Below are 13,299 nucleotides of genomic sequence, written 5' to 3'. Positions count from 1 at the left end.
GTCATTGGCCAGAGAGACTGAGCATTTTAAGAGAAACAGACTTACATAGTGTGGTTGCTATGATAAATGATTCCCTCAGCTCCATAAAAATATTTATGGTCCCTAACTAGCAATTTAAAAATAAAAAATTCTTTACTTTTTTTTTTTTAAATTGTTACAAGCCTGCCAAGCTCTGTGGTTTCTCTGCTTTGCACAAGTCTTGGCCCACACTGAGAAACTAAACCCAGGAACTACATTTCCCAGGATCCCCTAGCGATTAGCTAAGAAATGGTGGGAAGTGGGGTAGTTGGAGAAACATGGGATTAGTCAGGATGAGTCATAATAAAGCATTTGCTCTACTGACATGGACTTTTGGTGTATTATATTTATAACCTTCCTGCAGTCACTTCATTTCCGCACTTGTGTGTTTGAAATGAAGCACAGTCTGCTGCTTGCCCAGAGGGTTACGAAGATGACAAAGCAAGGGGCTCCACAGGGCAGGTGGTCCATACAGCCTTGTCCTCCGTTATGGCTGCCAGCTGTTTCCAAGTCATCAAACTCCATCATGCATCAACATAACTTCACAGCATGAGTGAGCCATGATTTCGCTTTGGGAGGCTCCAGACACATTCAGGACTCTATAGTTCTCCTACAAGTCAAGAAAAACCTGTGAAAACTGTGAATGTCCAGTGAATTTTAGGACAGGCAACCACTAGATGCATGCAAACTATTCACAACCGAAAGGTGAAACTGCTTGAAATTTGATTTTTTTCTTCACATTTCATTGCAAGCTTGAAAACGTGGTGAAAAATGGATTTTTCCCCTCTTAATAATGGATCTCTTTACCCATGTAAACAAACCTATTTTGAGCAAAATGTAGCTTCAGTTTTTGGGTTTTTTTTTTTTTGGAAGGGAGGCATGGTTTTGATTAACAGCTACTTTGCCCTGTTTCATTGCAAAGCAAAATCTGAGACAAAGAACCACCTGAGACAACAGAGAACATTTTCAGGGCGAGATGATGCAACCCTATCCCCCCATGTAGTTCTGTAACAGGGTGGCAACCTCCACAGTGCCGTCTCATGGCCTGGGGTGGCTCTGCAGCAGCCCTGTCTCAGTTTCTCATTTTCAGCCTGCTTCAGCAGATGCCAGAGGGGCTTGCTGTTGTAACCTGGGCCTCAGGCTAAAGCCTTAACACAAGTCCTCCCTTTCCCGGGAAATAGAGTTCCTTTGTTTGTTTTTGAAATTGGACAACACACAAAGCCTTTGCACCCCAGTCTCAAACTAGTCCATGGCTCCTTCCCAAGGGGGTCCGTCTTCTTTCCTCTAATTTTTCTGCCCACCCTCTCAGCTTGGTTTTCAGCCCTTCCCTAGCTCCTTCCTTTCCATCTTTCCCTCCTGGGCTTGTCTGAGTTGCTGCCTGCTCTTTCCTGAAGAGCCACCCCCCCATCCCACCCCACCCCCAATGCCTGCTTATCTAGGGTCTTTCACAGGCCACGGCCTGCCTTGTCCTTTCCTCTGGCTCTCTCAACCTTTCTGCAGCCATCTGCTGGCAACACTTCCCCTTTCTCCACTTGGCTAGGTCAGGTTGAGTTACATGACACTCAGATCACATGACCTTCATTTTCCCCACCTGGGGAGGAGAGCTAGCTGTGTCACGGGTGGAGACCCATCCCCCTTTAAAAGGGCCAGTCCCAAGTGGCAGGATCCCCTCACTCTGGGACCCATTTGGGGATCACTCTTTTGGCCATGGCATTCATACTGGTTCAAGGAGCTGTCTACTGAAGAACCCCGTGTGTCACTTTCCGTAGGAAGGAAGAATCTCCACTGATTTCAGTAGTACCCCCATGGAACAGAGCTCTCCAAGAAATTACAGTGTCCCCATCAAAGCAGAACACTCAAAGATTCTACCCTGAGAATATCTGTGCAAAAGTACTGGTTTTTCCATCCATATTAATAACCTGTAGAGAAGTATATTTTTTGCCATTTTCCATCAGCAACTACAACTTTTCACAAGGAAATCCACCACGTTATCACGAATCCACCACAAGTGGAAATTTGTCATTTTCACAGCAGCAACAGTTTCATGTTTTTGTGGAAAAATTCAGCCTCAGGTGAACAATTCTTTTGGTCGCTATGTGATTTTTTTCCCCACTATGTGGGAAGTTATTTGCACGGCTCTTTTCACACAGGAGATGTTGTGGTACACGCAGAACAAAAGCCTTCCTGATGAGGCAATCTCAGCACAGCTCCCGCTGGGTTTGACTACAGAGAGACTCCCTTTCAGCTCATTTGGTAGAGCCACTACTGGAAGTTGGAGGACTCCTAACTGGGCAAGTCCATTTGATAGTATCTGGCCAGCAGAGAACAGGAACAGATGTAGGCAAGTAAACCAGTTACTCTGGTAGCTTCAAATTAATATACTAGTACTTATGAAGATACAGAGAAGAGACAGACAGTTCAAAATATGGACCAGATCTAAACACCCTGAAAGCTTGGCTCCAGATGTGGATTTGAACGAATAGCAAATATCCAGTCCCAGCATGCCATAGGCCTTGTGTAAAACCCAGGATGGAAAGATCTGGTGGGGGAAGCAACCCCCATTTTCAGTCTCGGAGCAAAGAAGGAAATCTTCCTGGGAGTTCACAATGGCCACACTGCAATGCTTAGTGTCTCTTCCCCATCCTTTTTAAAACCAGTAGCTTCCAACAAACAGTATTGTAGTACTGGAATGGAGTTGCAGTGTGGAAGGCATTAACGGGAGCTCAGTCTATGGTATCAAAGTGTCTTTGACACCAGTCATCAATTCAGAACAAAGCTAATAGAGGTTATGTGTCTCAGGGTGAATTAATGAGTCATTGTTCGTAAGCTGGTGCAGTTTCCTCAAAGCACAAACATCTTCCAGCTGAGCGCTGGGTGAATTCCCTTTCCTGGAATGCCCATGAGAATTGTGGGATGTGATAATTATTGCCAAGTGCTTAGATAACAAGAGATAGAAAACAGCTCAGTAGTTTCATAATGCACAATAGATGGAGTAGAGTAGCTAGCATAATGGGCCCTGGATCTTGACTGGGGAATCTAGGTGCTATTGTGATACAAATAATAATAAACATTTCTATGCCCCAGCTTCCCCATTTGTAAAATAGAGATACCACCTCCTACAAGGTGGATTGGTTGTGAGGCTTAATAAATTAGTATTTGTGGGGTACTTAGAGACTGCAGGGATGAGCACCATAGAAATGCCAACAAATAAATAAAACTAAAGATGATCCCATTAAACTAGCCTTGGTCTGGCTTGACTCTGGGTTCAGAGGGTAGGATTAAAATCCATAAGTTACTCCCCACAGCAATGAGCAGAGAGGAAGTGCCCAGTAGCGGTTTGGGGAACCTACCAGCTCTGAGGGAGATGGCTCAAACATGTCCCTTCTCCCTTGTAGTGAGGAGCATCAAGTTATGGGGCACATTTCATCACAGAAAACAACTGTCTCAGCTACCCTCCAACTGACAGCATCACAATCTCTGGGATTTACAGAGAGCTCACTAAGTCGAAACATGAACACTGACAAATGTTCCCATAGGAACATCCTGCCCCCTGCACCTCCCCAAACCATTCCACATTCCCCAAAATAGCATCTTTTACCCACCTCACCACCCAGCCCTTCAATTTTATTAGCACAGCTGCCTCCACTCCTAACCAGAGGGCAGGATAAGCCTATGGTTACTGTGCACTAAACAGAAACACCTGTGCCTCTTGCTTTAAAAAAAAATACATGTATTGTTATTTCTTTTCTTCATCGCATTAAGCCCCATGTTCTAAAAAGGAAAATAAATCCCCACTCTTACATTCTCTCCCACACCCCCACGTGGTCCTGACAGACAAGCACAGACGGTGCAGCAAATATTTCACTTAGTTTTATTTTAAAGAAAAGAGGAGAGAGTGAATTCTTGTGGCATTCCAGAGGTCCCCAGACACTCATTCCGAATGCCTGAGTTGGGCCCCGGGTGAGTTTCAGTCTAAAAAAGAACGTGGGTTTCTAGGCAGCTATCCAAATTCAACACAGACACTTTTTTTAATCTGTGGAAAAAAAACACCCAAAAGAGAAGGGAAGAAAAAAAAATCCAGCAGGAGGGGGAGAAGCAGAGGGGTGGGAGTGGCTGCAGGGGGTGGCAGAAAAGGAGTGAGCTGTGCAACAGTCAATTTGAATTCTTTTCCGTTTCTCACTGCCCCGTCTCTTAGGAATGCTCCTACTAAGATGGAGAGTAAAGGCAATAAGCTGCGAGTCTAACTGTGAGAGGGGCAGAGGTGAGTCCACATATGGCCATGATGATGTGAGTGATGACAGTGACGGGCCACTGTTCCCTCTGAGAGGCTGCCCCTGACAGAGTAATGTAGGCTAATTTAGAAGTCAACTCTGCAACATCTGCCCTATGCTCTGCCCCCAACATGCTAGCTGGTCACACAATAGGGATGCTCTTGTTCCCTGATGGGAGTCTGTAGAAAGGGGCTAGCTCTATGCGTTAGCCAAGGGGACACCTGGTTCTGGTTTATGTCATAAGAGCCACTGTGGCTGCTCTCCTAGTTATAGATACACCTGGATCTGATGCAGGAAAGTCTAGGCTGTGCCTTGGTCACGATAATGCAGTCCATTGGGATGAGGTTCATTGTTGAAGCCCTACACTAGGGCCTGCTGGGAATATACATGGTTCAAACCCACAGGGTTCCAGGGTAGCCATGAAACCTTGTGGAAGAGAATACAATGCCCTCCCTTAGGGCAACAACCTTGGTCTGAAGAGACACACTAAGGCATCAACTTCAGACACCCTGAACGTCTCCCCACTGACACCAGCCAACCTGCGGTAATGCCTGACTAGGAAGGATGGGGCTGCTGTTAAGGATGCCGCGGTGTCTTACCTCATTCAGTTTGGCCCAGTTGAAGGATTTCAGTGGGTGGGAAGGCTGTGGGATAGATTTCTTCCTCAGGCTGGTCCCGCTGCTGCTGAAGGTGGTTGTGGGAGGGGGCATCATCCCCAGGCTGAAGAAAGGAGGGGCTCCAGGTGGGGGAGGTGGCCCTCCCGGTGGAGGTGGCGGAGCAGGTGGAGGGGGGCTGCTGGAGAATGGGAGTGGGGGTGGCAGCGGGGGCAAACACTCCATCATCAGAGAGGAGGGCAAAGCTAATGGGCCACCAGGAGGGGGTGGAGGAGGGGGTGGGAAGGAAATGCCACCTCCTTGCTGGAGAACAAAAGAATAAGCAGAGGATGTTTAAAATGTACAATAACTCCATGGTGCCAACTGATATGATTCTCTCTCACAATATTTGGTGTTTTTCTTAAGGCCCCAGATTGCAGAGTTTTGTGATAAGGGAGAATCTCAACTTTCATTTGAAAGTCAAAGAGTAAATTTCTAGCCCTTGTGGTAACAGAAAAGAGCTTGAAAATGTGACCCTTAAAATGCTCAAAATACAGAGCCAGTAAAAAAAAGAAAAGGCAAAATCTATTTTTCTTCTGATCTCATGAATTTTGGGGGGCTGATGCATGATTTTTGAAATACTGAATACATGCCAACTAACCCCACTAACAAAGACAGGAGAGAAGCCCCTATCCATGGTGACTCGCTTCTAAGGGCTGCATTTGGGCACCTGGAGGCTGAGGCATGCTAGGAGTGAGAAAGGCGCTGCACCAAGCAGGAGGTAGCTGCTGGAAAAGTTAGGCCTGCAGAGTGCAGAAGCAGCTGCAGTCCCTCCAGGGGCACCACAAGCAGTATGTGTCACCTCCATTTCCTATACCTGTGTAACTGGTGACGTTTGCCTTTCTCCAGCCATCTCTGGGGGTGAGGGGCAAACATGCTCCATTTCGGGGTTTCAACACAAATTATGGACATCTGCCGCATTGTGGGAAGGGACACACACCCCTTGGCTTTTTGTGCATGGTTAAATGAAGAGGGCAATTACAAAGAAAGAATGGGACAGACGATCTATAGACCTGTGGGCACTGATCCCTGCATATTTTACCAGGGCACATACCCTGGTCCATAATGCAGGCCTATGCAGCCTTTATGCTGCAATCAGAGGTGTGATTGCAACATGGGCTGGCATATCGGTGCTAGTTTTAATTAAGCTAGAACAGCAACAAATAGCTGTGGAGATGCAGCAGCATGGGCATCAGCACAGGCTAGCAATGCAAGTACACACCCAAGAGTCTCAGTGTGCTTGTACAACCTATGCTGAAGCCATGTCTTCATTGCTATTTTTAGCCATGCTAGCATGGGTAAAGCTAGCACAGGTATGTCTATCCATGCTGCAATCAGACTTCTGATTGCAGCGCAGACCTATCCTAAGCCTCCACCTTTGTAGCTATATACTCAGACTCCCTTGGTATGGGGGTGGGGGGGGAGAGAGACAATTCATCGTTATTGTGCCTTTGCTCATTATTCTTTTGCTTCTGAGGGTTAAAGGATGAGAAGAAAAGTCTCAACCTCATACCGAGAACTCATTGAATTGAGCTACCAGGTCTGTCATTTGGTCCCGGGTCTGGCGCAGTTCCAAGGATTCTTTCTGTAGCTTGTCCTTCATCTTGTTCAATGTCTTCATCATTTCATCTTTCTCTTGGGTCTTTATCTCACATTCTCTTTCCTTCTTTTCCAGTCTGCTCAACAGCTCTGCGTGTTCTACAGACAGAATGAGGAAGCATGACTGATTAAGCAAAACCCATGAAAGCTCTCTAAGGAGATGTGAGCTAGATTGAGATAAATAATGCAAACTGGTGGGGGTGCGGGGGTTATAACCAGGAGCAACGAGATGAAACTGGGCCAAGGAATATGTAGACTGATTTTCAGTATATATTACTTGACAGAGGCTTCTTCAGCTGTCGAATAATCACTTGTGGAAGCCCCATCACTTGAGCCATTTGAAAACTAGACTAGAGAAGGCATTGGGAAATATACTACTAGGACCAAACAAGCATTGTCCCATGGGGATATGGACTGGAGGATCAAAAAGGTCATCTCCATCTCTACAGTCTATCATTGTGTGGTTAAATCAGGACATCTCCCTCAGTTCTTCAAACAGAGAGAGACCATGTACCTTTTCTGAATTTCTCCGCCTGATCCCTCCACTGTTTCACTTCATTCTCATTCACCAGCCTGAAAGATGAAACCAGATTATTTATGGTCTATTCTGAGCCATCCAGCCCTGTGGGCCACAATGAACAATGACTGGAAAAGACAACTTGCTGAATTGTAGTATTTCCATGCTGGGTCAGATCAGTGGTCTATCTAGTTCAGTATCCTGCTACCCACAGTAGACAATACCTGATGCTACAGATGATGATATAATTGGCCCTTAATGTGCCTTCATTATTGTTTAATGCTATACATGAGGGGGTGGGGGGGAAGAGAAAATCCTTCTTGATCCCTTTTGTGGTAAGTGGATGTCCTGGCAGCATGACATTTACTTTTATCACAGCCCTCATGGCTAAATTATTACTACAGCTGGTCACTACAGCTGACTCTCCAAAAAACAAAAAACTGCAAAAGTGCAATAAAAAGGCCACCTACAACTCAGAGAAGAGAGGCTGGCTACATTTTAGATAATGTATCAATTGCCAGACAATGCCAATACCTCAGACTGCCATGGCCATTTCTTACTAGTGAAAGAAAACACTCAGGAGAAGGAGTGATTAGATATGCAACAGAAGGAGCAACTATGAAAAAAGACCAGGCGCAAGGTCTACAATGAGGTCCCATGTCAGGATGGAGAGAAGGAAGTCAACTACAGCATATTTTTCAAAACAGCTAATGAGAAATTAGCTCTGGCTCACAGAAGACACTGTATAATTGTTAATGGAATAGAATGTAGTTCTATATAGGAGTTTATGCTCAAAGTATTGCAAAGCACTTTAGTGTCTATACCAGAGTTTTTCCACCTACAGCTCATGGGCTGTGGGCGGTCCCCAGAGGTCATGCTGGTGGGCTGCACAATCAAACGGTTTGGCATTGGAAGGTATAGTGCAGCACAAGGAATGGGTGCACGGGAGAAGAGTTGGGAGGAGGGACGGCTCATGTGACCACCTCTCTCACATGAAGCAGCTCACAGAATGAAGTAACTGGAGAGCCACTGGCCAAAACCACGTGCGGTTGAGGGAGGGAGCAGATATTTTATGGAGAGATAAAAGTTATTTATGCTATTTGGCTGCTGATTTACTTTATGTTATTTGAAATCTTCCTGAATTAACCCAAAGCCATTGATGAAGAAGATCTAAGTAGAGCGGGTCAAGTTTCATAAAACGTCAATGAAACTTTCATCAACACTTTGAAAAAAAGAAAAAAACAATTTTGTTAACTTTTCATGACTTTTCTTCCTTGATTTTCCACCAGCTCTAAGGCTAACAGAACTCAAAGAGCACAGGAAAGTAAAACATACCCTGGAAAATAAGGAACAGATTAGGCTACAGTTTGGAAAGCAATTAACTAGAAAATTTATAACAGATTACAATAAAATATAATCTAGATGTAAGATCCTCAGTGCAGGGACCTGGTATTTTGTTTAAGTGGCATTTACACCTAAAGTACTGGATAACAGAATTAAGTAAGAATAATTAACACAATTTACATCTTAATGATGTTCTTGACATTGAAGTTGTCCAGTGGAGCTATATCTGGATCATCCCCTCTCTCATCCTGAAGAACGATTTGTTGTAGTATGCGGTCTAACAGCTGCCACTGCTGGAAATGTCCCCCATTCCGCTTATCTGCAGGAGAAACACCAATGTACAAGGGTTGATATTAATATCCGAAGGTGCTTGGAATCCCTGTATTCCACAGACAATAGGCCAATGTTCCTTGCTTTCTTTTTACCCATCTTAACAAAACAGTTGGGGATGGGGAAGGCATACCACATTGCAGGTAAATTATAGAACATCGGTCCTGGTTCTGCACGATCTTGCGCCTTGTATTGTCATTTGCACGTGAGCAACAAGGGTGTAAAATCCTATCAAATCAGACTAGTGTGAAAAGTGCATGCACAATCATACACCTAATTTGCACATTCAAATTCCATATTTCTACTGACAGGTTTCAGAGTAGCAGCCGTGTTAGTCTGTATCCACAAAAAGAACAGGAGTACTTGTGGCACCTTAGAGACCAACTATAAATTTGTTACTCTAAGGTGCCACAAGTACTCCTGTTCTTTTTGCATATTTCTACTGCAGATCAGGTAAGTGTGTGCAGAAATGCACCTACAGAGGTGTCTCCATAGGTCAGAGTTGTGACTTTGCTACTTGCTGGGGGAGGATTTTTGTGTGGGGGGAGGGGAGTATCTAGATACCATAGTGACCAGGCATTTTACAAATATTTATATTCACAATTTGCATACTCAGTTATCTGTAATTCAATTCAATAAAACTTTGTGCACATAAGCTATAAAAAAAGTTACCAATGTGTTAAAAAAAACAAAACAAAAAACCCCCTGATCCCTCTGGTATGCATTGAAGGAGCCAGGACCCATCTTGGATAGGAATATACACAGTGTACACACAACAGCAGGAAATGCACTGCAGATTGGCCCAATGGATTTCAAAGTCTGGCCCTTTAAATACCCATACGTTTTTATTAAATACTTCAAAACTGCTGAACTGTACCTCTAACCCGACAACATTCCTATCAAGTTTAGCCCTCCTCTGGTAGCACATTCTGGGCTCACCCTGAGCCCCAAAGCATATGTGCTGTCTTGTACCACATTAAAGAATTGACTGTCATACAACTGCTAGGTGGGTGACTGTACTTTTAAATCCAGCAGGTGCCCAATAGTGCTCTGCATGTAGCCTCTTGGTAAGACATCAGGAGGGTTACCCTCACCTTCCTTGCTAAGCTTCTCAGTCTCACTGCTCAAGCCTGGGTGAAATTTACTAAAACCACTCCCCAGGACTCTTTCCTAAAAGAGCTGGGTTAAACAGTTGCATAATGATCTTGCTAAAGGCTCTTTCCTGGCCATTACCCTTTGAAAGCATCAATCAGTAATTACCAATTGATTATTTAATCAAATAACTTTAAGAACCCATTGATATCATACCCTTCAAAAAGAAAATGCTGATTTGGTTTTCTGGTTAGGGTCTGAGAGCCTGATGTATTGCCATGAGACAGCAGCCCAAAGACATGCTTATTGGGAGATTTCCCATCAATGGGCAACAAAGATTTGATTTGATTTTTTTTAAATTCTTTATTGAGTTGTGATAAAATTCAAAATGGCACCCACGCCTGGGAGTTCCCAGACCCAGAGCACAAGAGCTCTATCTCTCTCCTTTGAAACTTTTAATTTAACCCCCCCCCAAAAAAGCTTAGTTTGTGACAAGCTGGGAGGCCCCCAACTTCTTAATTTTGTTTGAAAGTGCAGAGAGTTAAGATGCCATTTGTTAGCTTCCAAAATCCACTGGTTGGGGTCAGTGTCAAATCCTAGCTCCTTCACCCACAATGTCTGAACAAGCCTTTGCTGTATCAGAGAGAAAGTGCATTTCCTCCTGTGATCTATTGTCCCTTTCTTATATCAAGGCTTCCCACTCCCCTCTGCCCCAGGAAGCAGGGATGTACTCACAAGGCATCTGCAAGCAATGCTGAAGGACTGATAGCAAATAGGGATAGGCGTCCGTGTGCTTCAATCTCTTCTTGATCATCTCGAACATCTGAGAGGCACTTTTTGTATCAATGTGAATCTGGAGTAGGCAGAGAAATAACATGAGAGAGAGGGGAAGAGAAACATACAGAGTGGAAGATGGATCCAGGAGTGAAAACTGTTCAACAAGAGAGATAGGCAGACTGCAAAAGGCAGGAATCCCTTTGCGATGACCCAGCAGAGGGGCTTCAGTGAGAAGGGGGCTGGCAGATAGGGAGTCAGCTGGGCCTTTGGGATCTGCACTGCCACACCTGGTTGCAGTGGCAGTAAGGAACAGTTCCCAAAAGGGTTGGGAGGCTGGAAAGGTGGGACGACATACCTCTGACCTTGCTCCATCTACTCTTCCCCTCCCTACAACATTTGTGGCCCTACCCCTCCCCATCTCCTCTAAAATGCCACCCTGTCTCCACAACCTCCCAGGTGACAGCCTTCAGAAACGTACCCTGGGTTTTGTTATTGGAAAACTCTGAGATGGGTCTGAGCTACGCCCAGAGCTGAACTCTCTCAAAGCGAGGGCATATTTGGATCCAGAATTTTGGTTCAGGCCCAGGACTACTGAGAATGAGTTCCCACCACCCCAGCCCTCTTCCGTCCCTGAAAACTCTGCACAATGCAGAGAGGAAAACGCTTTTGTCCAAGCCCTTTGGCAGGAGTCATGGCAGTGTTTAATGTTTTCATTGTTCACGTGTACTATCCCCATTCTGTACATGAGAAACAGCAAAGAGCATTCACCATCCCTTTAGCAGCCATGGCTGTTCCCTGCTGACTGTTTGGGAAAGTTGCAGGCTTTTGCATTCAGCAGCCAAAGCAGATATTCAGCCTCTGGCAACTCTAGCTCCCACATAGGCAACTCACCACATCAAACCGCTTGGCAAGTTCCAGATCATCCTCATTTCTCACCATCTCAAAGAAATCTAAGTGCCTAGAAAAGAGGAAAACAAATCCAACCAACTCACATGGCACAACTCTCACCTGGACCAAAGCTGTGGCAGGGGAGAAGAGGCACTCCATTCCCTGACAGAGGGCTGCGATAATGGAGGTTTGATGAGGCAACCCCCCAAATGATGGGACTGTCCAGACACCTTGGAATATTTACTCTGTCATGCTCAGAGGACAGGGTATTTAATGGGGCTTAATGACAAGCTGGGAAGAGTGGACTGCCTGGGGTTCAACAAGTTGATAATCCCCATTTAAGTCTCTATGTCAAGGTGATTGTTGCTTTTAGAGCTTAAAAATTAAAATAAAATAGTGTGACAGGGTCAGGCCAGATGGCTATAGGAGAGTAACAGAAGGCAGATATATTAGCCCCAGGCTAAGTAGGTCCATTTTCCCTGGGTAAGGTAACAGGGAAGGTTCCAGAACAATCAGGAACCTTCTGGAGACAAGACAGGCTGATTAGAACACCTGCAGCCAATCAAGAAGCTGCTAGAATCAATTAAGGCAGGCTAATCAGGGCACCTGGGTTTTAAAAAGGAGCTCACTTCAGTTTGTGGTGTGCATGTGAGGAGCTGGGGGCGAGAACACTGACTGTTGGAGGACTGAGGTGTACAAGCATTATCAGACACCAGGAGGAAGGTCCTATGGTGAGGATAAAGAAGGTGTTGGGAGAAGGCCATGAGGAATAGCCCAGGGAGTTGTAGCTGGTTGCACGGCTGTTCCAGGAGGCACTCTAGACAGCTGCATTCCACAGGGCCCTGGGCTGGAACCCGGAGTAGAGGGCGGGCCCAGGTTCCCCCCAAATCCTCCCAACTCCTGGTCAAACACAAGAGGAGTCAACCTGGACTGTAGGTTCAGAAAAACAGCCAAGCTGAGGGCTACCGTGAAGCTCCAAGGCAAGCAAATCTGTCAATAAGCGCAAGACCCACCAAGGTAGAGCAGGAACTTTGTCACAATAGGCATATAACATGCTGTATCTTCACTGACATATCACTCACTGCATAAGGGGGAAATCCATGTGCCCTGCTTGCTTGCCAGACTGCTGGAATAATCTCATTCTGTATATGACATGTAGCACAGAGAATTTCAAGTATTCCATTAAACACAAGGGATTTTGTCATAGTGCTTGGGGTCCTCAAATTGCACTAGCCCCCAGGGCTCCATGCTCTCTTTGTCTAACCTTGCTCCATTGTAACTTGTGAGATGCAGCAGCAACACTGACTTCCTGTTGAACATCCTTGGTTACTGGATAACAAATATCACTATTCTAGTGGGCCAGATTCTCATTTCACATACAATGGTGTCAATCCAGAGTAACACCGTTGACTTCAGCCATTTGGCCAGCTTGTGACCAGCATAAGAGCACAATCTGGCCCAGTAGTGCTAATACAATGGGGTATGTGTGTAAAAGGAGAATTCCAGCATCATACTTCCATATTCTGAGTCAAAGACTTGAGGCTCCTTTGCTATCCTTCATGAGAGGCAATTGGATTTAACCAGGTATTTATACAAAGTGTCAGGTTGCAGCATGTCATGGTTTGATCCTTGAGTAGAAATCTCACTCACAGTATTCCCAGCCATACTGAGGTTTGAAGGAATCTCCAGTTTTGATGGGACAGCCTGCGTCTTGCAAATTAGGGGCCTGATCTGGCAGTCTTCCAATCCATGTAATTCCAGCAGAAACTGCTGCCTCTCTCCAAGCCACCTGGTACCTCCAGACTAGCCC

General features: G+C 45.3%; 1 protein-coding gene across 5 annotated transcripts in view; it reads right to left on the bottom strand.

Moving 5' to 3' along the window:
* DAAM2 (dishevelled associated activator of morphogenesis 2) overlaps positions 1-13,299 on the bottom strand; it is a 243,607-nt gene that overhangs the window by 50,928 nt on the left and 179,380 nt on the right. For all 5 annotated transcript variants that reach the window (XM_084623282.1, XM_084623281.1, XM_084623284.1 and 2 more), the window contains 6 exons: positions 11,493-11,559; positions 10,560-10,677; positions 8,583-8,721; positions 7,056-7,114; positions 6,456-6,640; positions 4,889-5,206 (listed from right to left, as the gene is read on the bottom strand). In XM_084623282.1, the coding sequence (XP_084479408.1) occupies positions 4,889-5,206; positions 6,456-6,640; positions 7,056-7,114; positions 8,583-8,721; positions 10,560-10,677; positions 11,493-11,559 (886 nt within the window). The remainder of the gene's footprint in view (positions 1-4,888; positions 5,207-6,455; positions 6,641-7,055; positions 7,115-8,582; positions 8,722-10,559; positions 10,678-11,492; positions 11,560-13,299) is intronic.

This window comes from Lepidochelys olivacea (assembly GCF_965140295.1).
Source record: "Lepidochelys olivacea isolate rLepOli2 genome assembly, chromosome: 3".
Classification (NCBI taxonomy): domain Eukaryota; kingdom Metazoa; phylum Chordata; order Testudines; family Cheloniidae; genus Lepidochelys; species Lepidochelys olivacea.
The sequence above is the reverse complement of the archived record's forward strand: the minus strand, read 5'-3'. Positions and strand labels throughout refer to the sequence as shown.